The sequence below is a fragment of the Camelus dromedarius genome, chromosome 16 (genome assembly GCF_036321535.1).
Source record: "Camelus dromedarius isolate mCamDro1 chromosome 16, mCamDro1.pat, whole genome shotgun sequence".
Lineage (NCBI taxonomy): Eukaryota > Metazoa > Chordata > Mammalia > Artiodactyla > Camelidae > Camelus > Camelus dromedarius.
The window spans coordinates 44,003,397-44,027,931 of record NC_087451.1 but is presented as its reverse complement, the minus strand read 5'-3'; the positions used below and the strand labels follow the sequence as shown (position 1 = coordinate 44,027,931).

At 57.5% G+C, this 24,535-nt stretch overlaps 1 protein-coding gene across 3 annotated transcripts; it reads right to left on the bottom strand.

The window, feature by feature from the left end:
* Positions 1–3,758: 3,758 nt before the first annotated feature.
* Positions 3,759–23,341, bottom strand: ADAM11 (ADAM metallopeptidase domain 11). Of its 3 annotated transcripts, XM_031468611.2 has the most exons (27): positions 23,230–23,341; positions 22,578–22,753; positions 14,469–14,545; positions 14,221–14,287; positions 13,158–13,243; positions 12,996–13,071; positions 12,539–12,605; positions 12,403–12,470; positions 11,963–12,037; positions 11,812–11,883; positions 11,450–11,616; positions 10,901–10,985; positions 10,693–10,783; positions 10,526–10,577; positions 9,913–10,012; positions 9,759–9,830; positions 9,565–9,657; positions 9,151–9,231; positions 8,563–8,613; positions 8,396–8,459; positions 8,074–8,173; positions 7,746–7,865; positions 7,486–7,654; positions 7,282–7,396; positions 7,104–7,194; positions 6,434–6,451; positions 3,759–5,913 (listed from the first exon to the last, which is right to left on the bottom strand). In XM_031468611.2, exons 1-27 carry the CDS (start codon positions 23,294–23,296, stop codon positions 5,898–5,900), a joined length of 2,316 nt encoding a protein of 771 aa, XP_031324471.2. In that variant the 5' UTR covers positions 23,297–23,341; the 3' UTR covers positions 3,759–5,897. The 3 variants fall into 3 exon arrangements, with proteins under 3 accessions (XP_031324471.2, XP_031324470.2, XP_031324472.2); XM_031468610.2 differs by having other exon boundaries at positions 3,759–6,451; XM_031468612.2 differs by lacking the exon at positions 6,434–6,451.
* Positions 23,342–24,535: the final 1,194 nt, after the last annotated feature.

The following is a 24,535-nucleotide window of genomic DNA, read 5'->3' as shown; positions in this document are numbered from 1 at the left end:
GTGCCTGAGGGTCAGGGTGAAGGTGAGGGGAGCAGGAGTTAACACTTCGGAGCCCAAGAAGGCAGTGGGGGCTTGAGGCCTTAGCCCAGTGGCCGGGCTGCCCTGGGGCCATGACTATACCAAGCACTCCCTCCGTCCCTTCCCCGGGGGACAGGTCAGGTTTTGTCCAGGTCTGTGGTCAGACAGACTATTTGAATAGCTTTGTGCAAGAATGAAGGGCAGTCAAGCATCAGGGGTGTTCTGTTTTGTCAGCATTCTGGGGGACCAAGTACACCTTGTCCCCTTACAGCTGACCTGGAATACAGCATTGGGACTGAGTGGAAGGCTCTCACCAGTCCTCTGCATGGAGGATATTATCCATGACTTCACAGCCTCATTAACTTCAGAAAGTTGTTGTGGGGTGGGGGAGCTGTTTCTCCCAAAGGTTTAGGGGACAAGGAGCCCTCCTGAGGACTCCCGCCCTGAGGGCCACCAGTGCACCTTTCAGTAGCTGTCACCAGGGATGGCGTCCAGGTTGTAATATCTTAAAATATAGTGATAGCTTGAGTCACAGCACCGACCCCTCTGCCCCTGCAATGAATGCTGGAGCCCAGGCTGGAGCACGGAGGGTTCCTGGGCTTGGTGGGAGCTCCTGGGGACCTATGTGAGCGTGAAATGCAGGTCTCACTCCCTTAAATGTATCTGTGACATCTCAAGAAATGATAATGAATCTCTATCTTCAAAGACCAAATGAAGCTCAAGCCATTACTGACAGCCCTTGAAGTCCTTTCGGCAAGAAGAGGCATCCTTAGTCAGCAGGCCCCAGGGCTTGGGCTGCCTCTCTCCCACTGACCTTCTGAAATGGTTGATAGAAGTCTGACTCTACCTACAGCAAATTCCACGGGGCCAGAGCCGCTCTGAAGGCAGGACACATCTAGATCTCTCGATCTATGTAAGTTCAACTTCCCTAATCCTGCCAAAGTCATCTTAGCTCTCCTCTTGACTTCTGGAAAGATACACACAAGGTCCCTCTGACCTTTTATGAGGTCTTGTCTGCGCAGTTGGTCCAGGTCTTTCCTGCTGTAGTTTGTTTTCTCTCTTCTGTCCTTGCCTGATTTCCAAGTTGCCTGGGTTTAGATATTGCCTCTTGGTAGTGTTAGTTATTGTCTAGACCTATGCTGTCCACTCTGGTAGCCATGGGCCACATGTGGCTATTGAGCACTTGAATTATGGCTCGTCCAAATTAGAGATGTGCTTTAAGTGAAAATATACTCCTGATTTCAAAGACGTGGTGCAAAAAACAACTGAACCCAAAACCCAAAAACTCCAATATAACATCTCCGTGATTATTTTATGTTTATTACATATTGAAATGAGATTATTTTGGATATATTGGATTTAGTAAAATGTATTAATACGAAGTTTATGGTTTTTTTTTAATGGGGCTACTAGAAGATTTTAAGATATGTACGTAACTTGTATCTGTGGGCCACATTCAGTTCTGTTGGACAGCACCCGTCTAGACACTGGAATGAGCCAGAATGAATTTGTAATCATTCTTTCAACTCCGCAAGTAGGCTCTGAGTAACTGCAAGGTGCAGAGTGGGCTTAACGACCCCAGTTCTCCATCCCGGCTCCCTCCAACTCATGAGGGCACCAAGGGGGCCCACGCACTCTTTGTTTGGCTAAACAAATAGAACTGGGAATTGAAATCTGCACCTGTGATCCACCCAGAAATCCTCAACAGGTAGATGCTGGTTTAGGGAGGAGGGAGACTCAGAGACAGTCTGGGGCAGTAATTTGATCAAAGGATTTTCTGCTTTTGAAAAATTAGATACCTGGGAATCCCTTGCAATCAGTGGCCTTCATAGCAAATTTCAAATGCCTAGTTCCACCCCACACTTTTTAGGTACCACTCTGCCAGACTGCTTGTGACATGTTCTGAAGCCAAAGTAAGTACAGGCTTCCCTACTATTCAAAAGTAGAGTGTTCCTGTGAGACCTTTCATAAGCCAAAATGGCGTTAAGTGAAGAAGCAATTACCTCAGGTCACATCTTGCTAACAGATGCACAAAATAAATTGAGATAAAGCACAGATGCTCGCAGACCTACTTCAAAGCTATAGAGACTTAATGCTGGGATGCTGAGTGTGGTTCCCAGGGAAGGAGCTTAGTGGTGCCACTCTCACTGCTTAGGGTGTGCAAAGCCTCTGTAAGGGTTGCTGCAAACAGATGCTGAACGCTGTTTTCGCTTTTTGTCTTTTTTCATGAAAGCAAAAATCCTCTTCGGATTTCTTTCAGTTAGGGAAACAGGGCACAAATGTAGATGTCTTGTAAAAGCAAAGGGGCATAAAGTGAACTTCCAAAAAACAGGGGATGTCTGTACTTTTTAGATGACCTGTTTGGACCAGATCTGATGTTCCGTTCCAGCCTATAGAGCCTTCCGCCTGGGCCGATGAGAGGTGCTTTGCATCAGAGGTGCTGCCTCCCTGGCATTCCCACTGCCACCCGCACCTGCCCTGCAGCCTCCTGCACCTCTGCACACCCACGCAGGTATAACATGTGAGGCTCTGGGCTTGGCCTGAGCCTGAGAGGCAGGTCTTGAGTAGCCAAGCACTGACCTTCAAGAGCCAAGTGCTGCCCTCTGCCACTGTCTGCCAGCAGCCACACTTTTTACTACCTGAAGTGTCAGCTGTAGGTACACGTCAGATGGAGTTTGAAGGTCACCACAGGCCAGGGACTGAGGAGGGGTATGCATGGAGATGGAAGAGTTGAGAGCAGGAGCAATGAAGAAAGTTAAAAGTTGGGTTTCCAGCCTGGAGCAGAGCAGAGAGGGCAAGCCTAGACTTTGGGGCATGACAGGTTTGAGAGTGATTCCTGCAGGGCTGCCTCACTCATGAACCCAATGGGGAAAAGCTGACCTTCTGCAGTCGGGGATTCTGGGGTAGAGGTTCCAGATGTCCTGGGGGACTGAGATTACAGGACAGGGTGGGGACCAGGAATCTAGGCCAGCACTGCCCTGAGTCCTACCCTCTCCGCATGTGAATGGAGGTGGTCCTGGGAATCCTGCCTTTTGGGGGAGTGGGGCTTGTAGCTGCTCACTCTTTCCAAGCCCTTGCCGGCTGCTGCTATTTCTTGCTCCTGTTATCTCTTCTCTACCCTTGCTTTCCTTCATCTCTGCCCCAGCCTCTCTCATCTTATCTTTCCCCTGAACAAGCAGGACTTTCAGAGACAGATATCTCCAGGCTCAAAGCGCTCTGGAGAGGAGGATGGGTTCCTGATTTCAACTGGGCCCCCAGTGGGGGAGGAGCCCTCAGCCTTGGCCTTGCTCAGTCTCTTCCTGCCTCAGACGCGGTGAGGAAAGCAAATTCTCTGCGGGCTCAAGAGCACGGGGCCCTTGGGACCAGATAGCTGGTTTTATCCAGCTTTCTGGACTCCCTTGGGAGTCGAGGAGAGGCTGCTCTGGCTTCAGCCATAAAAGGGAAGTTGAATCTTTGGCCTTTTAGTAAGACACTTTCCTACTCAACTCCCCATCTGCTTTGTGAAGCCAGAGAGGGCAGTTATCTTTGTTGGGAGAGCGAGGAAGCGGAAGGGCCAGGCCCTCCACTCAGTCAGAGCCTATTTCCTGGCCTTGAATGGAAAACTACGCCCCTTCCTCCCGGCCTCCCAGCGCCCGGTCCTGGGTGCTTCAGGGCCCAGTCATCACGCTGCCTCCAGGGTCAGGGAGGACAGGGCAGGGTCCCAGGTCAGTGTGGTCATTTACAGAAAGAAGAGATACAAGTTGGTGTGAGCTCCATGGAAGCCCCAGGACATGATCTTTAATTGATGTTCCTGTCCCTGCCTCCCCACCCCGAGCCCCAGATGACATATTTACAGGATGCTGTATGGAGCCAGTTCCAGGCCCAGGTCAGTGCAGCCTCCACTCCTCCCTGGGCACTGCCGGGGTGGGGCAGGAGGATGCAGACTGCTGGGAGCCAGGTGGACTGGTCACAGGAAGTCTTGTGTTCTCCACATCCCCTCTCACCCCCATGTGCACGCTCACACAGACATGCCCATGTGTGCAGAGGTATTCATACTTGTGTGGAGATGTGGGTCCAAATGCTTGTGCCAGATGCATCACCACCTGTGTGTATGTGTGTACCACCAGAGGATGTGTTAAGGTACTGCAGCAATAGTGCAAAACCCAGCCCTTAGCCTCCTGCCCCTGCCTCAGCTTGTGGGGCTGGTGGGGTAGGACTGGCCAGAGGGGTACTCCACCCACCCCCCTCAGTTGGGCAGTGCCAGCTGGAGCTCAGTATCAAGGGCCTCACTGCAGCCACATCTGGCCACCTTAAAGGGTGTCAGTTGGTCTCAGTCCCCAGTTTGTCCTGAGGGGTAGTACAGATAAATAAGGAGTCATTTCTTCCATGATTCCTCCTCAAAGATGCCCCAGAAGGACTGAGACAGGCAGCTCAAAGGCCCTGGGGTGTTCAGAAACCCAAGCTAAGTCTGAGTAGGGGGTATCCCTGGGAAGAAGGGCTCCATTCATTTGTGGCTTTCATCCAGAGAGTAGCTTGACCCCCAGCTTGCCCCTGCCAGCTGGTTTTCAGCAGCCAAGGAGCCAGAGCGCCTCTGTCCCAAGTGAGGGTCATGAGGGAAGGCCATGGGCAGGACTCTCTGTTGGGGGAATTGAGGAATTCTGCCCAGCTTTACCCTTGGGCTCAGCTGCAGAGAGGATCAGAGGACTAACAGGGGTAATGACTGTAAACTTACTTTTCAGCCCTGCAATAGGGTTAAGGAGCAGAATGGGTTTGACAGGGCCTTGAGGACCTTTCTAGAAGCTAAGGATCAAACACAAGACCTGCCTTTTCCTACCTCTTTCTGCATATCACAGGCAGAGCTCCTAATCCTCCAGGCACTGGGCCACCCCACCCCTGGACTTCCCTCCTTGGGAGAGCGCTCCCTGGGAAGATGGCCCAGCCTGGGACCTCCAGGCCATGCCAGGGGGCACCTAAACCCTGAGTCAGCCCCAGAATCACCCTTATTGTAAAGGGGAAGATGCCATGTATTTCAGGGACTATATTTTCTAGAACCACCCCCTCCACCAAAAAAAAAAAAAAAGCGTCCTGGCAGGGACAGCAGGACGGTCATTTTGGAATTGAAGACAATCTGGGACATGTGGTCGCCGTACCCATAACCTAGGCCTTGGGCACGGAACAGGCAGCTTTGGTTTGAATCAGCACGCGTACTTCTCTCCAAGCTCAGCAGGGCTGGGCGGAGCAGACAAGCAGGGATGCTAGGCTCCTGCTTGGCTGGGGGCCGTCTGTGTTCAGTGAGAGGATTCCAGGTTATGATCATCCTGGGGGAGCGCCCAAGGGATGGCCATGCCTCAGTTCCTCCTGCAAGTGTCAAAACATCCCCCCAACTGCCCTGGCCCCAGCACCCCCAAAGTTACATTCATCAGTTGAGATTCAGTATTAAAAAAAAAAAAATGTAGATGTCAGTCCCCTCCTCTAGGTCCCAGACAGCTAAAACCCTGCCTGGTCCCAGCTGCCTGGTTTTGAGGAGGGGCCATCCCAGGCCATGCCCACTGATGGCTGCCTGCCCCACTGGGGCACCCCTCTTGCTCTCCCCCCAACCAACTTGAGCTGTGGCAGTCTGTGATGATGGAAGCTACATTCACACAGGGAGAGGTGGTGTGCAAGGCCAAAGCCGCATGAGGTGGGGTGGGGGACCATAGGGGAAATGCCCTCCAGGCCTGGTCCACCCTGGTGGTGTGAGGGCAGGGCCACAACCCAGCCCCAAGCCCCTGTGGGGCCAGGAGTTGAAGGGCTGGGCCCGGAAGACATTTGCATGGTGCCTCCCTCCGTGGCTGGGTAGGGGCAGCCTTCTGGTTCAGGGCAGAGACGTGGGCGCCAGGCTCGGAGGGAGGGGGTGGCACTTAGGCCCCTCCGGACCTGGAACGGAGAGGGGGCATCAGGGGAAGATATGAGGCAGGGCCCAGAGGCAGAGCCCCCGAGCCAGGCCCCAGGAGGTCAATGCTGGGCCCTGGAGGTGGCAAGTCACAGGCTGGCCAGGGTGGGTATCTGGCAGGAGGTCAGACAGCGGTGACATGAAAGACAAAACGGATGGGACGCAGAGGTAGACTCCCCTCCCAGGCGATGGGAGCTGTGGAGGCACAGCTCCAGGGTCCGCTGGGCCAGAAGTTGTCTGGTCATAGCAAGGGCAAGAGTAAAAAGACCAAGGCCTTGAGGGGATGGGGGACTGGAGGAAGGGGCAAAAGGCAGGTTGAGGACCCTCTTCCCGGAGCGGGGTTCTCCCATCCCTGTAGTGACAGCAGTGACAGCAAGGGTGGGGGAATCAGGCCCAGCTCCCCATCAACAGAATGCGAGGTGACGAATGAGATGGAGGAGACAGGGACAGCGGGAGGGATGACGTGGCTGGCGTCACACTGCCCCCTGCTGGGTCGGGTCATACCTTCCGCGGCGGATGTTTCTTCAAGAGCCAAAGAGAGGACAGGCAGAGAGAAAGGAAAAGGAGCCATCTGTGACCCTCCCCTTCACCTAGGGAGGGGCCTTCTGGCTCCCAGGAGACCCCTTGCCCCAGAGATGGGCCAGGGGCCCTGGGACCTAGATGCTAATGCCCAGGGAGAGCTACCAGGAAGACCTACTAAAGTTGGGTCCTGGGTTTGAATCCGGACTGTAACTAACTCACTGAGTGACCCTGGGCCCCAGGTTCCCCCTTTGTACTTTGAGGGGTTAGACCGGCTCAAGGGACCCAGACTCAGATGCCACAGAACACTGTAGGCTCGGTGGGGCCTGGGGACTGAGGACTTGGGCAGCCCCTGCTCAGCTCCATTCTGTGGCCAGGCTGGGATGCACTGAAGCACAGGGGAGGCCCAGTCTTCTCATTTTTTAAGAGAAGCTGGAAATCAGGATTCTTAATGTAAAATCTTTTTTTTTTTTTAATCTGAGCAGCCAATTTTTTAAATGTTAAAACCAGATCCTATGTGCTGGCTTGGACTGTGATGTATGAGTTCTGGTTTAGCTAACCTCTTGGGGAGGCCCCCTCAAGTCCAATAGCCTGCGGTTCTGATACCCTCCCCCAAGGATGCTGGGGGGAGGTGGGGGATGCATGAGTATCTTACTTAAATCCCCAGCCCGTGCCGCCTAGGACGATGGCTGCAACCAGAACAGCCCCAGCGATGGAGCCAATGATGATGTTGGTGCCACTGGGACCTGGGGAGGAGGAAAGGGCTCGGTTGGCAGGGACAGGCATGGAGAACGGGAAAGATAGAACCCCACCTGGGCCAGCTCCAGTCTCACCCTTATATCTCTCTGTCTCTCCCGTGGGCGGAGATGTGGGCAGTGGGTTGTGGATACTGCAGTCTTTGCCCGTCCAGTCTGGCTGACAGATGCATTTCCCTTCATTGCTGCAGACCTAGAGATGGGGTGGGGCCAGTAGAGGTAAGCAGGGCCCTGTCCCCTCTAGTAAGCTCTGCCTATGATCCCCGGTCTCCGGGCACCTACCCCGTGGTGGGAGCAGATCCGGTGCTCCCCACTGCCAGGGCAGGTGCTGAAGTTGAAGGTAGAGGCTGGCAGGCAGCGATGGTCCAGACACAGCATGTTGGGTCCGCAGGCTGTGCCGTCCTCCACATAGCTCAGGTCTGAGCCATCGGCCAGCTGCACATGGCCACCCCTGGAGAAATGGCACAGCTAGCCTCAGCCATTTGCTCCCCACCCCATCACAGTTGCAACCTCCCATTCCCCAGCCATGGTCTCAGCCACACCTGCAGTCCAGCTCCTTGCCCTGGTGGTAGAAAGTGACACTGCTGATGTCTCCCCCTAGATCCCCCAGCCGAGGAGCTCCAGAGATGTTGACGCAGAGGAGGAAGCCACAGAGCACATCCCTGTTGGGGTAGTATGGAGACAGTGAACCCCAAGTCTGACCTCAGACCCAACTACTGACCTTGTATTTGCTCTCTCCCCATCCCCTGATTTTTCACATAGTCTCCCATTAGGACTCACATGTTACCCCATCTCTGAAAAAATCCTCCCCAGCCCCGGAGCCCTAGCCGCAGAGCTGGAGAGGCCCAACCAGTGGCCTTGACTACTCACTGTTTATTGCACTGGACCCAGCCTGAGCCCTTACGCCCACAGTTCCCACGTTCTGTCCCCTCCACATTCAGCTTCTCATAGCAGAAGCGATCAGCAGCCACTGTAGGGAGATGATGCCAGGTGTCACCCCACCCACTTCAAAATCCACCTGGGACCTCAGGCCTGCACCTCCAACAATGGCCGGGCCTCCAGTCCAGCTGGGCCCCTGAGATCCTGGGGAGCTGCACATCTGGTGAAGGGCATTCCATCCGGGGCCCCCTCTCCAGCCTCTCAATTCTAGGTCCTCCAGAGTCCCCTCTCCCATCTCTAGCCAAAGACTCACCATGGCCCCAAAGGGCCTGGCACTGCCGGTCCCGGGTTTTGCAGCGACCCCCATAGCAGCGGCCCTGAGGGACAGACAGGAGACAAGGGACAGAGACACTGAGGACAAGAAAAGAGACTGCACTGAGCCAGAGACCCAGAGGGGTAGCAGCCTCCACCTCATCATACCTGTTCATGATCACAGTAGTAACCATCAAGCTTGTGCAGGTTAGGGGGACACTGTGGAGAAAAGGGCTGGACTGAGTAGAGCTGCCCCAGGACTGAGAGCTGAGATTGGCCCCAGGGAGGAATGAAGGGGTCCCAAAGGCCTGCCACGTGGAGGCTCATGTCACAGGGTTCCCCCATGTGAAGGACAAGAGGTATGGCTGGGAACTCCCACCACATGGATTGGCAGGTCCTAGAGCCTCTCCTGTCCCCCTCAGTTACCCACACCCACTTCGCAGGGCTAGGAGTACTAAATGCCTGGCATGTAATGAGGACTTAGGTGTTAAATATTATTATCCACTGTGATCCCTAACCAGGCGCCATGCTAGGCACTGGACCCACCAGCCAGGCTATAAATACTGGTTTAATGATTGGAGAAGCGAAGCCAGAAGGCATGAAGAATCCCGTTCTCAGATGAGAAACGGCTAATCAGCGGCGGCAAAGCCAACAGCAGAGAGGAGAGGCCCATAGAACCGACTCCCACAGAGCCAAACCGACAGGGATGGAGGTTGCCTCGCCCGGAGCTCCGCAGGGCAGCCGGGCCAGGCGGACCTGGCTGGAGTCCCCGGTGCAGGTTTCTGCGATGTCACATTCGTTCACGGCCTCTCGACAGGACACACCACGTGGCTCGTACTAGGGAAGAGATGTATATATTGTGATGCTTAAGCAGGAACCATGGACCACGCCTCGGCCCCGCCCCCAGGCCTGCTCAGGGTCCTGCCCCTCCCACTACTCTGCAAGTGACCCGCCCCACTCATAGTAGCCCCACCTTCAACAGAAAGGCGGGAGGCGCACGCCCAGCCCTTCTCCCTCCCCATTGGCGCTTCACTTCAAGCTCCACCCCCACAGGTTTGCCCTGCCTGCAGCGTCTCCTCCTCCTAAAAGTCCCTCTCCTCATCTGGCCGTCCACAGGTGGGTCCCTCCTGGTCCCGCCTCCTTCCCATCCCAGCAGCGGGTCCCCCTCACCTTGCAGCGACGACAGCAGAGCCCGTCGCTGCACATGGCGTCGTGAGTCAGGGTACATTTCTTGCAACAGTTCCCGCCCGCCCGGCTGCACTCCTGAAGGACGCAGGGAGAAGGCAGGCCCTGACCTTACCCACCCAGACCCTCCCTCGTCCCGCCTCCCCCACCTCTTACTGGCGTCCACACCAGCCTCGCACCTGCACCGAGCCACAGTCGCACTCCTCCCCCGCCTCCACGAAGCCATTCCCGCACTCGGGCGGGTCCAGGAGCTGGACAAGGAAAGGGTGTCGGGAGTCTGGCCAGGACCCTGCCCAAGTCCCATTCCCACATTCCCCGCCCTGGAGCTGGTACCTTCAGGGGCTTGTTGAAGAGGCAACTGCCGCCACCCTCCTGCAGAAACTGGTTGTACTCCTCGATGCTGCAGCGCGAGAACTTGCGGGGCAGATAGAACCTGGGTGGGGGTGAGGGGACCGTGCAGCTGAGTCCCGCCCGGCCCGGCCTGCACCCTCCCCTCCAGTTCTCACGCTCCTTCTCAAGATTGGGACGGGGTACACTGGGGAACTCGGTCACTATCTCCAAGAGGCTTAAGATCTTTGTGCCCGGAGACTGCTCGAGAATCCTCCCGCCTGCCCGTCAGGGGGGAGTGGGCAGGAGACGCAGCTCCAGTTCCCTGAAACCTCAGGACCGAGAGGCGGAGGTTTGTGCACGGTGAAGAGAAAGTGCCTCCAAACAAGGCTTTGGCGGCGCCCAGTGGCGACAGTGCGCACTGCAGCCTGGACAGTTTTAGCGGCCAGCTGGGGAATCGGCTTCTGAACGGTGTCCACAGACAACTGGGCTTCTTTGAATCCTAAGTTGTCCCAAGAGCTGGGTCTCTAGAAGTCACCGGGTCTAGAATGGCACCCAGTACTTGCTCTGGGACACCCCTTACTCAAGATCCTTCCCCAGTTTGTCCCCAAGAACTCACCCAGTGTCCTCCATGATGCAACCCAGCCAGTTGTCTGGACATTTGCAGTCCCCTGAGAGGTGAGCCAGGTGAATATAAGGGAAGATGAATATAAGGGAGGTTTCCCCCTCCCATGGACACCCGCTTCACTTCTAGAGCCCCTGGCGGGGGGGAGTCTTCACTGATACCTGCCGAGCTCCGGTGTTTATTCCACATCATGCCCAGGTTCTGCCCCAGCGTCTGGGCCAGGGTCACCGCCATGGCGCCCATGTTGTCATACTTGGGATGAGGAAGATGGAACACAAAGATGTCTATATTCCTCCAAAAGGGACAGGGCTCATGCCCTTTGCACCCCTCTCCGTCCAAACCCCAAGTTTGCACCCCCACACTGCTCACCTCGTTCACACCCCCACCCCTGGACAGTGAGCAGATGCCCCCCACATAGGCAGCCCCGCTGCTGGTGCTCTGGAAAGTCCTTCCCCTGGAAGAGAGAGAGTTGTCAGGAGAACTGGCCGCCTTCCCCAGGGTGGCTCCCCTGGGCTGTGAGCACTGCCCTTCATGGCGGCTTATTGGACCTCCAGGCAAGCCCCTTCCCCTCATAAGTCAAATAACAGGTTCCTGATAGAGCATCTCTAATTGCAAGGACCTTTGATCAGATTTTTTTCCCCTACCAGGGCACTGGGTCCCTAAGGAAGGGATGCTGGGACCATATAAAAGAGGAATATGGGATGATAGGAAGGTGATAGGCAGAGGGAGGCCACCAGGGGTAGGGGAAAAGGGCATTAGCTTAAGATGCAGGGGAAGATGCCTAGCCACTTTTGGAAGTGGCTGGGGGCTGGGGCAAGGTGAGCCCAGTCCCCACACCCTGCAAGAGCACTGGCCAGTAACCCTGTGTGCTGCAGCAACCAGAAGAGGCTGGCAGGGTCTGTAGTGTGGGGGACTCACGAGAAGAGGTGGGTGGCATCACTGGGCTCAGGCAGGCCCTCCCGCCGGTAGACCATGAGCCGGGCCAGGGTCTCCAGAAGGTCATCCTGCACCTGGATCTTGTCCCCATCTGCCCACGTTTCCATGGCAACCAGCACGATTCGGGTATTGAGCTGCTCCTTGTACATCTGGACCCAGAGGGGAGATGAGGAGAGGGCTGGAGGGTGGGAGTGGGTGTGGGGGAAGAGGGCTGGAGGAGGGTCTCAGTCTGTCCCTCCAGAAAGTAGGGATCAGAGGCTGACGGTGCCCTTGAGAGCTCACCTCAAGGATACGTGCAGTGGCACCGGGGTGGGGGGAGAAGGAAGGGGAGGAGGGCTGCTCACCACATCTGCCAGGTTCACCACGGACTTGGCAAAGTTGCTGGTGAGGACCACCGACTGTCGCATCTGCTCAAACTGGGAGATAAGAGTGTAGGCAGAGGCTGAGGCTGCTTCTGGCCCCTCCTCCCAAAGTTGCCCCAGCCTGGGAACGTACCAGCTGGTGGTCGTTGATCACGATCAGCTCCACGTATTTGGTCTCACTGTGCACTGTAGGGTGGCCCCGGCGGACCTGGGGGGCGGGTGGGCACTTGGGATCAGTCCCCTCTATGTCTGGCATTGTGGCCAAGCCATGGACAGACGTGACTAGGGGGCGGGGCTGGACTCTAGCCAGGGACAGTGCCAGCTCCCCAAGTGTTGGGGGGTCCCATCCATCCTTGGTTTGAGGGCAGGCAACCTCAGTTTGCCCACCAGGAGGACATGTGTAGACACTAGGGTAGGGAATGGGGTGGGGGCTTCCTCTCAGAGATGGTTCCCTGGCCTCCAGCCACATCAATCAGAGCCCTCCTTTGCCCCCAGCTATGGATGGGAGTGTCCTCCTGCTCTGGACCACAGACTGAGCTCTCTGTAGCCAGAGGTCTGTGCGGGTCCCCGTACCTGCCTTTTCCTTCTCAGCCTCGGCCGGTTTGGAGGAGCAGAGTAGGCAGGGGCAGCAAACAGGCAGCCTGGGGGGAGGGTACAGGTGAGGGGGGCACAGCCGGCCCCCTCCCTAGCCCCACTTTCCCTCCCTTACCTGGTTCCCTGCATCCGAGGGGGACTGGGAGGAGAGGGGTCCGGTAAATGAGGTGGGGAAGGGGTCCCTGCAATGAGGGGAAATTAGTTCTTGGGGGGGCTGACCAGGTCTGTTCTGAGCTCAATTGTGGGGGGATGTCTCCAAGCTCTTCCCCTACCCCACCCCAGGGTGACCCAGAACTGGCCAGAGCTCCCATGTCGGATCTGATCTCCCAGATGCTCAGATTCCGGGGTCAAGACCCAGGGGTGCCCTGAGAGATAGGGGCAAAGGACACTGGAGCCCAGAGGGAGGTTACTTGAGGGACAGAAGGGACATTGGAGCCAGGGACACAGGGGGAGGGAACCAGAGCTGGGGTTGCTGCAGAGGGCAATGAGGCTGAGGTTACCCACGCAGAAGGAGGAGGAGGAGCCACTGGGAAGACGGCCTTGGCTGTCGGAGGGGACAGCGAGAGGCTCACCTGGGGGCCTTCCTGTGGCCCGGCCATCTCGAGGGGCTCCACGATGTAGGTGAAGTTCCCATCAGAGAAGACCCCACTGCGGCAAGAAAGACACAGTTCCCCACCATCCCCTGGGCCCTGCTGGAGGCTTGTCCGGGCCACCCAGCCCCTCCCCGTACTCACTGCAGCCCTTGGCAGGTGGAGAGGGCAGCAAAGGACTGGGGGTTCCCTCGGAGTTTCCCCTGATAGTAGCAGTGGTCTCCAGCCCCCTGGAGGAGCAGGGAGTATGAGTGGACGTGCCCCCACCCCTGCACAGTGGCAGGAGGATGGGTGAGGGCCACCGAATCTGCGCGGCGTGCAGGGGGCTGCGGTCCCCTGGGCGCACCTGGAGATCAGGAGCCTGGTCTACTCTGGCTCCTCATTTGCTGTTTCACCCTGGGCACATTCCTAGCCTCTGAGCCTCATTTACTTCAAAACATGAGGACATTGGACTATATCAGTGGCTCTTAACCATTAGTTGGGGCTGGTACAAGGATCCCAGGCACCTTTGAGAATAGCCAACATTCACATAGCACCTACTACGTGCCAGGCACCGGTCTAAGCACTTACTGTGGGTTAGCTCAATCAGATGAAAGCTATGGACTCACCCACAACACGCACACACCATTTCACACAGTGTGTTCATAGATGCCACTGCCTCCGTGGACCACCCCCAACATGTGGTCTGTGGCTAAGGAACTGTGAGCAGTGTGTGTCCTCCTGGCCTGGCTCATGGGTCAGAGGGGACCAGCACCCCCCTTCCTTCTGCTTCCTGCAGAATTACTTGTGCTCCAGTTACTGAACGGGCTGGAGGGGGAGGGTGGAGGCTATTTATAGGTACTCATTCATCTTTGCTCCGGACCCTGGGCCTCCAGGGCTGGGACCCTGGGGTCCCAAGGCAGCCAGGAATTCCCTGGACCTTGATGTTGAGCAAGAGGGGTGTTTCCCCAACTGTCCCCTCCCAGAAGAGTCTGGGCATGGGGCAATGATGGTCCTGGAATGTCTCCATGTGGGCAGAGAGGCTGGCTAGGGGTCAGCCCTCCTGAGTTGGGTGAGGGGAGCTCAGGCAGGGCTCCATGCCATTCAACGTGCCACCCATCCTCGAGGGGCCAGGCCCGTCCCAGGTGTAGAGTATACCCCGGACCCATCTTCACCGGCCACCTATCCCTTCATTCAACCTCCCTTGTCCCCTTCCAAAGGCACTCACGGTGCTGTGCTGGGTTGTCCCCTCCCGGCTGAAGTGGCGCTCCACGTATTGTGAGGAGAGGAGGTGACTGAAACAGAGTGGGTGGGAGGAAGGAGGGAGTCATAGTGGGGCTGAGTCTGGCTTGGGTCCCACTCCAGCTCAGATCCAGGTCCCCTGCCCTGGCCCAGTCCTCATCCCCTGTAACCAGCCAAGCCCAGGCCATGTCCACCCCTGCTGCACTGCCCCCCAAGACTCAAGGCCACACTCACTGGTTCAGCTCCAGGTCCAGAGTGAAGTTTGAGTTGAAGGCTGGTATGACGAAACTCACCTGGGCCAGGTGGACAGGCTGGGGAAGTGGGGAGGGGAGCAGAAGGGGAGTTAACCTGGGGAGGACTGAAGGTGGGAATTGGGGGATCAGGGAAACCTCAGTACAGGGAGTAGCTCACAGGAGGGGATGGCCCAGCCCCAGCAGCTGTGAGGACCACTGATTTGGGGGGAAGATGCTTTTACACAAGCCCATATTCCTCCTAGACCCTGTACCTTTCCTGGGGGCAGGGGCAAGAATGCACATCCCTGGACACAGGCCTCCCTGCCCTCTGGGTGCCAGCCCACCTTCTCTGGCATAGGTGCCTCCCTGGAGCCAATCTATGGGAGTAGCAGGGATGGTGAGGGGTGACTCAGCCTGCCTGCTGCCACATGCCAGGCCCTACCTGTTGTTGGCAGGGCCACCCCACCCCTAGATGGACTAAAAGGAAGGGCCTAGAAGTATCATGGGAAAGGGGCAAACAGGAGATGAGGTGCAGTGTGACCTCGGGTCCTGCTGAAGCAGACCCCTTCCTTCCTGTCCCCCTGCCATGCCCCAGCCTCAATTTATGCAGGAGGCTTCATACAGCACAGACAGGGGTGGAATGATAGAATTGATCGTGGGGCCCCTAGAAGCTGAGGTGATGGGCAGATGCTGTCCTGTCAGATCTTGGCTCCTCTACCCCCAAGTCCATTGCCCTCCGCCTTGCCCAAAGCAGCTCATCTTTAATATTTCAATCCCATGGTTAATTTTTAAACACGGAAGTTTTCCTGATAAATTTTTCAGAGGGGCCTTTGCAGTGGGGCTGGGAGGCTCTGGTTGTCATGGCAACATACCAGGTCTGAGCAAGATGGCTGCCCTCCCAGGCCTGGGGGCCCAGCCACTATGGGAAGTGGGGACTCCAGACCTGAAGCCAGTGTGCCTGGAGGGAAAGCGACCCCCAAGAGAAGAAGGGGCAGGAGAGTTTGGGCTCCCATGTCCCCTCCCCAAGCCTCAGGTCTTACAAAAGATCTCGAAGCATGGGAAGGGCCTGAGAAGGGCTGGAGCCTTCTTCTCACCCCTGTCCATTTAAGAAGACTGAAATCCAGATCCCCAGATAAGGGCTGTGTAGATGTGAGGAAGTTTCTTTGCTGCCTTTCTTTTGTGGGGAGCAGGTTATAGGATGGAGGGGAGCCCCGGTGTCACAGAATCTCATAACCTGGTCCCTGTTAGCTTCCTGACCACCTAGATTTCTAACCTTCACTGAGCGCTTAGTATGTGCCAGGCACTGGTCTAAATGCTTTACAAGTGTTCTCATATTTGATCCTTACAACAACCCAGTGGGACAGATGCTGCTGTTATCCTCATCTGACATAGGGAAACTGAGACACAGAGAGGCTAACTAACTTGCCCACCATCATAAGGCTAAGAAGTGGTGGAGCTGGGATGCAATCCTAGGCAATCAGCTTCCAGGGCCTTCTCAGCCCAAAGGTGAGGTAAGATGAAAATGGCCCAGTGTCCAGAGAGGCCCTGGGAGAGAAGTGAGGTGGGGTGAAGGGCCAGAGCCTGGGTAGGCAGCCCCTGATACCCAGGGACACTGACTCACCCCCTCCCAGGCTGACCGAGGCTCCGAGCTCCATCCTTGAGCCCCTAGAGCATCGATCAGATTTGAAATAGAAAGTCAAGGACAAGGAGTCACTGCTTCCCTCTCCCCACCTCGGCCTGGACCATCTCTGCTCCCTCCACTGCTTCTGGGCCTGGACTCGCTCTATCCCCAGCACCCTAACTCCTTGGTCTGCACCATCCCTGCCCTGCCTTTCTCCTCCTGGCCTTGGACTATCTCTGCCTTCCCCACCCATCCCTGCCTGAACTGCCTCCAATCTCTCCTGCCCTCAGGTCTGTTCCTATTTGTTCATCCTGCCCCCCACTGACAAGCCTCTGTCCCTGCCCCTATGCTCAAGGGAGCAGCCTGTCCAGGCCCCTTGCCTTGATTCCATTCTCTCAGGCTGGCAGCCTCAGGGGTGATCCAGCAACCTCTCTTGAGTCTCAGATTTTCCCACTGAAAATGGTAAGACGAGCCCAGATGCAAGGCTGAGGTTGTCTCGTGTGGCTGGGGCTGTCCTGGACTTGGAGGATCCTGGCAGAGTCGACCCTGGCGCTTGCAGATTCTCCCCCAGTCAGTCAGTGAGCTAACCCATCTGGGCCTCCCCGCTGTGTGTGCAGACCAAGCTGACCCTCTGCCTGGGGGAAAGCCCAGACGGACAGGGGGCAGACACCAGGTCCTCTTTGTCCACTTTGTCCACTTCCTGCAGGCTGCCAGGGCCTCACCCCCCTCCCTGCCTGGCAAGGCCTAACTTTGGGGCTGGCAGGCCCTCTTCCCCGGCAGGACACAGGGCTCTGGCCAGATAAGATCCTGGGGCAGTTCAAGGGCAGTGGCTATGGCTGGGAGGCAGGCCCAGGAGGGGTTGGGGAGCCACCAAAGGCTGCAGGAGGAAGGTGAGGGAAAGTAGGTGGCTGGGCAGGTTTGTGTGACCTGGCCCAATGGGGATGGGACACAGGGGGACACCTCCTGTCTTCAGGAAGAGAAAATCAGGGAAACCCATCTCAGTCCCCAGGACCTCTGCACCTCAGGTATCTGGGAAGGGGACTCCTGCTGGCATCAGAGTCCTAACCCCAACGCGCGCGCGCACGCACACACACACACACACACACACACACACACACACACACCCAGCCAAGCTTTTGGCCCATGTTCTGTCAAAACCAAATTGCTCCTGGCCTGGCCTGCCTCCTGCCCTGACCTGTCCCCGACCTCTCCCATTATCACTCAGTCCCTCCCTCGGGAGCCCCTTCTGTCCCTGACTGCTGCCCTCCTCTGCGCCCAGCTCAGTGCTGCTGGTGACCAGCTGACCAGACTCCATCCACCCTGTGCCCCACGCTTGCCTCTTGCGCCCTGGCCACCCGACTCTCACGTGCTCAGGCTCATTTGATCTCAACCTGCCCTGGCCGTCTGCTACTCATTTTATACATGCCAGGCGGAGGCTCAGGGAGAAACACTTGGCCCAGGGCCACACTGGGAAGGAGGTGGGTCAAGGTTCACCCTCAGGCTGACCACCTGGCTGGGGTGACCTCGCCCTCCCCGATGCCAGCTGGTCCACTCTCCCAGCACCTGCCTCACCCCACCCCCTGTGTCAAGCCCCAACTAGATATGAGTGTGGAGGGAAGGAAGCAAAGACCCCACTGAAGTCCCCAAATCACAAATACAGATGCCAGGCCTCCTCCCCAGACCTACAGAATCAGTCTCGTGAAGGGGGAGACTACAGATCACTTGAGTTCCCAAATGCCACAGAAAATTCAAACATCCAGGCGTCGCCCCTCAGTCATCCCAAATCCCTCCTCCCGAACCTCCATCTCCATCAATGCCCTTCTCCTCCTCAAAACCTGCACCCACCCACCCCACAGGGCTTTGGCCCCCCTCTATTCCTGGATCCTCAGGCACATCGATTTCTTTGGTCACTGATTCAACTTTTCACATGGGTGACCTTTAGTCCCCTGGGGCTTGGGCTACACCCACCTTTTGCACTGTCCGGGGGCTCAACACATATGTTGAAGGAAAGGCATCGGAATGCATGAGTGAGCTGTTTACCCTCACCGAGCCTCAGTTTCCCCATCAGTAAAATGATATTGTCATGAGGACTAAATGAAAGCCCTTTTTAATGTGTTATTATCACAAGGATTAGTAATAATAATAGTAAATGAAGAAGGAAGTGGAAATGCTCCAGCTGAACAGGGCTTTGAGAAACTGGACAAACTACATGGGCTGGTGGCAGAAGATGGGGAGGAGCCAGAGAGGCAGGGGCCCTGCCCGGGAGAAATCTGCACCCCGGGCCCCAGTCCCCAAGATGCACTGAGGCTCCACTTATTAGCGGGACAGCCGGAGTCTCAGATAGTGAGATGGTTGGACAAATTTCCGATAACGGGATTTGACCTAAATTCTTGAGGACAGACTCACTTCCTTCCAGGATCATTAGTCCCTCTGGGGACAGACTTTGGGCAGCTGGGTCCCTCTAGGCAGCCAGGTGCTGAGGTGAGGCCAAGCCCACAGGCCAGAGTCTGGCTCTGAAGGACCCAAGATTCCTGCCATGTTGCCCCTCCCACCCCCGCCTGGAGCCCGAGAGGTAACCCCTAAATGCCCCAGCTACTGCTTCTGACACCCTGCCCTCATGCCACACCTGGCCCTGGATCCCAGGCAGGACACCTGCCAAACATCATCTCCTCTAATCCTCACAGCCTGGGCAAAGTGGAGACTCTTGTTATCCCCATTTCATGGGGAAGGTGGGGTTCAGAAGGCTTTGGCAGCTTGCCCAGGTCACTCAACCAGAAACAGTAGAACTGGAACCCACTGAAGCTGTCCCTCTCCAAAGCCACATGGTACAGCCTTTCAAACAGAAGAGGGGCTTCCAGCCTCAGCTCTCCCTCTGCCCAACCTCCTGGCAGGGCCCATTCACGGCCCCCCGCTGTGCAAGCTGAGTCCAGCACAAATCCCAGTCCTGGATTCTAGTCACCAGCCCCTTCCTAGGAACCCCTCTTGCCTCTGATCCTAGGACAGCTGTGACCTTGGCCACAGAAACCACAGCATGGCTTTGGCCCTAGTGGGGTACTAGGGCTTCAGACAGAGACACAGTGGCTCCCTGTCCGTGACTACCATCTTCAAGGGCTGGGGACTGAGCCTTGCCTAATTGCCCCCCACCCCTTTGCAGCAAGAAAACACAAACACCGCAGCACACGCTCTCAGTCAAGGGCTTCCAGAGTGGCATTTCCAGCAAATGCTGGTCTGGGAAGCTCTCACAGGAACTGAACCCAGTGACTGAGGTCCCCTCCCCCAGCTGGCTCAGATGAAGGTCTGTCTTCTGGACCTGGGACCCTGCACACACCACCATGTTCCTGCCCTCTCCTGGGTTTCGAAGGAGTATGGGTTTCCCTAGGGGCAGGCACAACCCACATAGCAGCTTTGTGTGGATTAGAAAAAGCATCCCCTCAGAACACATGTAGGCTCATAAACCCATCAATTTCATTCAGTCACTGGCCTGGGCACCCTTGTACAGTGAACAACCTGCCCAACTGTACACTAGACCTGCCTGTTCTCCCGCCTCACCCTCAGCTGCAGGCTCCCTGTGATCACAGGTTTCTGCACTTCCAGAAACTCTCCCACTTCTGTGGGCCTCAGGCCCAGCCTCCTTCCAAACTGGAAGAAGTGAGGAGTTGAGAGCCCTGGCAAGGAGGACACAGTCCCCTCTGCCCCTCTTCGCTATACCCCTGAGCATGAGGCTGGCATGCAATGGTTAAGAGGACTGCTCTGGATATCCATCTTGACCCCGCGACTTAAGTGCTGCATGACCTGGGATAGTTACTTCACCTCTCTGTGCCTGCTTCCCCATCTGTGAAATGGGAATAATAATAGCCCCACCTTCTGGTTCTGTGATGAGAATGAAATAAATTAGTAACACAGAAAGGTAGAACAGTACCTGCCCCAGTGAGGGCCCAATAAATTGTAATTTCTCTAGCTTCTAATTCCTTCCTGGCCAGTTTCCCTCTCTCCCATTCCCCCTCACAAAAGCCAGGAGTCCTTCCCCATCACCATCTCCTGGTGGTGGATGGGTCTGAGATGAATGCTTCATCATCTTGACTTGAGGGATCAGGATGCTAGGGCTCAGAAAGATGCTGTGACCAGAACAGGTTGGCACCCAAGACCCCCTCACCCTGGCCCTGCCGGGTGCCCCCATGTGCCCCCAAACTTGCCACGTGGAGATCTTGCTGCTGACCCAACACTTTGCTTGGCCCGAGGTCCCAAACTGATGCAAAAACTTCGGACAAAGCCCAACAATGGCGGGGCGGGAACTTGGGCTCGATGCTGCACTGGCTCCACCGGTTCTGAGACCTGATGCGCTCCAGGGAGAAATGTCTAGTGGGAGGTGGAGGGGTCTCCTTCCTCTCAGGGAGGAATATCCTGGAAGTGTCTTTTTGTCTCCCTTGTTCTTCCACCTTGTGCTGGGTAGGCCTGGGAAGCGCCCTGGAGACAAAATCCAGAGTCTTTGCGAGCAGAACAGCCCAGTGGGAAGTGCCCTGGTCTTGGATAAAATTACTCCACTGACTGAGATCTCACTGGCTTTGGGCAAGTTACTTAACCTCTCTGAGCCACACTTTGCTCATATGCAAAATGCACACTCACCTTCCAGAGTTGTGAGGATTCTACTTTGGGGAAACTGAGGTACAGACAAGGCAGGCAGGACAATGAGTAAGTCCCCTGGGAAGGCTGCAGTGAGGTTCCAGGGAAGGCTCAGTCCCAGAGAGATCCTCACTGGAGGTGACCATGGCCCCACAGAGCCACAGAACCCTCTGCTCCCACCCCCTAGAAACCCTCTTAGGCTTATTCAGTCTGGGTCACTCACACACAGCACACAGGCACACATGCCACCCACCCACCCAGCAGAACGACACCCAAAGAGACTCCCCCAACCTCTGCATACACAACCTGCCCAGTCCAACTGTATGCATCCTGATCTCAGTCACAAGCATCACCGTAGCCCGGGATGTGCTCTCCCTCTGACTCTCTCTCCAGGAAGAACTGAAGGGGCCTCAACTCTTCATCCCTCCCTGGTCCTTCTGCTTTCCCTCATCTCTGTCCTTTGGCCTCTCTGTGGCATCACCCCATCCTCCAATCTGGACATCCCCTAGAGCACCAGTCAGGAGTCCCAGCAGCCAGGAGTGGCAGTCAACTCCCAGCCAACACAGCCTTGGGGCGTGCAGTTCACAGGTAATGGGGCACCAGGGAAGAAAGCTGGACTAAGGGCCAAACCCAGTCAGGACACCCCATCCCTGGCCCTGGGACCAACCCTGCTGCCCATCTACCACCCGCCAGGGAGCCTGGCCAAGCCCCACAGGCAGCCTCCACCCTTCTCCTTCTCCCCTCTTCCCCTCCCTCCCACCAACAATCCCCCCCCCCCAGTCCTCACCCGGCCTGCCTGCTCAGGACCATTAACCACCCCCCACACTGCCCTGAGTGATGGTCCATCTATTATGCATGCCGCCTTCCTGCTCCATTCCATTTCCCGAGTTCCCCCGCCCCACACCCCCCACAGCCCCCCCCACCCCCCCTAAGGGCTTTTAACCAAGTACATTAGGCAGGGCCAGATGCCAGTCTGACAGATGTCTGTAATGTTAGCCTCCGTTTCCCTCCTTCCTCACTCTGCCCAGCCCAATTTACCTCCCACCACTCCCAGCTGCCAAAACTCCCCAGACCTTGGTTGTACCCCTCCTCTGAGTCTCTCCTCTCCACCTCCTATTTCTGCCAGGCCTTCGCCATCCCGCCCTCGCCACCCCCATTGGCCTGGCTAACTTTCAGCTTCAAGCTCCTGGAGAGCCGAGGCGTGCTGAATGAATATTCCATCTGGGTGATTATTATTCACATGATATTAATTAATTATTAATTGCAATTAATCTCCTTCATTCCTAACCTTCCTCAGGGAGGCAGGAGGGGCCCGGCAGCTGAAAGGGACAGCGGGGTGAGTAGAGTTGGCATTTGTGGGCAAGCTTTTCCCAAGGCCCCACCCTCATGGAGAACAGGAAGGAGAACAATTCTATCAGTGCACCGGGGGAAACTGAGGCAGAAGCAAGCGCTAAACTGTTCCAAAAAGCCCACTGAGGGTGGCTGTGGGTCCATAATCCTGGACTGGGCTCTCACATGTTTCTCCCTGCCCCTCACTGCCTCCCCAAGCCCCATTTGTGGTAGGACTGCCTGCTTAGGCAGGAGAGGAGTGGGGGCTGGCGGAAGGCTGACCAAGGCTGGACTGAGTCCTGGGCCTTCTGGGTTCCTCGAGGGCAGGGGAGCCTCACCATGATGGGAGGGGCCCTGGAGTGGGGCAGGTGGGTGCTCCCATTAGTGGGCTCCAGCACCCCTGTGGTAGCTCACCGTACAGAAGGGAAAGCTGCGGGAGCCAGGAGCTGGGGAAGCACCCAAACCCTGGCTGCCCCGTGGTCTCCCCTGGGCTCTAAGGCCTGTACCAGACCCCTTGCTTCGCTGTGCTGCCCCACTCACCGGGCCACCTGGCGGCTCCTGGCGGACCCTGGTGTCCAACTGCTGCTTTCGGACCTCTCCCCCAGAGCTCTCCCCAACCAGACGGCTGGGTTCTGTGACCTCTGGGGCTTCCGGGCTCTCCAACTGGGGAGAGACCTGCCAGTGCAGAGCTCCAGTAGGACTCTGAGTCCCCAAACCTGGGGAGAAAAGGCCATAGCTGCAGGCAGATGCCCACCGTGGGACAAGAGAGGTGGGAATGAGGTGGGTAGGGCACACCCCATCCCCCACTCTGATGTGGCCCCTGGAGCTCTGGCGGGATCTGGGTGGAGGATCTGCTGCCCTGCAGAGGGAAGAAGCCCGATGGGGAGGGGGCCAGGAGCTGCACTCCTGCCTGACCGTCACGACTGCCCGCCCCTCCCCTGCCCCAAGCCGCAGAAACCTGCAGAGTCCGCCGGCCGGCGGCAGGGTGCTGGCCGCGGTGGGGCAGGCCAGATGGGGACAGGTGGGTGCACGCATCCTCCCTCTTCCCCCGCCCCCCTCCGCTCTCCCGCGCTCTGGACCGGCTGTCACCCCTAGCACTGCAGGAAAATGTGGCTGCAGCAGAAACCGCCGCAAAACCCGGGGCGGGGGCAGGGAGGGGGCGCAGGGGCCGGGCCGGGCGGGGGTCACTCACCGGGAGAGGGGAGCAGCGGCAGCAGCAGCAGCAGCGCCGCGAACGCCCAGCGCCGCAGCCGCCTCATGGCTCGCTCATAATCCTCCAGGTCCGGGGGCTGCGGCGGCGAGCGGCGCGGCGCGGGCGGGAGGAGGGGCGGGCGGGGAGGCGCGGGCTGCGGGAGCCGCGGGCGGGGGCGCTAGGCGGGCGGGGGGCGCGGACCGGAGGCGGCAGCGGCAGCGAGGGAGCCAGGCTCAGCGCGCTCCGGCCGCGGCCATCCCGGCGGGGCGGCGGGCCGGGTTAAGAGCCGAGCGGCGAGCACGTGAGCCGAGAGCCCGCCCCCGCCCTCCGTGTCCCCCCCACCCCCCCAGCGGGCCGGCCGGGGCGGCTGCGACGGGAGGACAAAAGAGGCGCCGCCCGGGACCAGACTTCCCTCAATCCCCTAGGCAGGTGCAGGGTGGGGCACACTGGGCGTCCACCTCGCGGTCCCCTCCTCGGCCGCCCTTGCTTGGGGAGCTCCAACCGGTCCATTCGTAAGGGGAGAGGGGGAGGGAGTCAGGGTAGAGGGACCCCCCGGGCTCTGAGCCGGTGATGGCCCTTTAGGGGACCCGCGCGATAGTGGTGCGGGGGCGTGGCTACCACGCCCGGGTTCACCCCTCGCGTTTCGTACCCAGAACGGGGCTGCCCGACCCAGCCCCACCAAGGCTGTGGGACCAGGGACGGAAGCGAGGAGCTGGGGCTTTCGTGGTTAACAGCTGGCTCCGCGCCTTTGGGCTCTTTCGCCCACCTGCGGCGGAGCAGGGCACTGCGGAGTCCTCTCACACCCTCGGTCTAGACCTCTTTCCATCCTGCAGGCTTCTCTGGGTGAATGATGCCTTCTGCCTCTAGGAGGACTTCAGGGATTGCTGTCACCGGATGGGGTTAGCCTCCCCTCTATGGGGCACCCCAATACTTTCCTCTAAATACATAAATTAGCCAGGTAATTTACATGTGGTTAGTATGCCCATTTCTGCCCCTCCCTTGCCAACCCAAATCTTTGAGCAGAAGATTCCTCTTGAGCCCCCAGCTTCCCCTCTCTGCCAGACTAGGTTGCCCTGTCTGCAGACTGTCTGGCCTCCTAACCTATCTCTCCAGCTGGGCCCCTAGCCCAGCCCCCAGGCTCCTAAGCAAGATGGGTCCGCACTCTGGGGGCTGGGATCTCTGACCCCTGCTAGGGATCCCAAGAGTCAGAGACCTGAGATGGGTTAGGATGTGGCAAGGCATGGGCACCAATGGGGAGGCCTCACCTTGACCTTGTGCCCCAGGCCAGAGCATCCTCGCACCCACA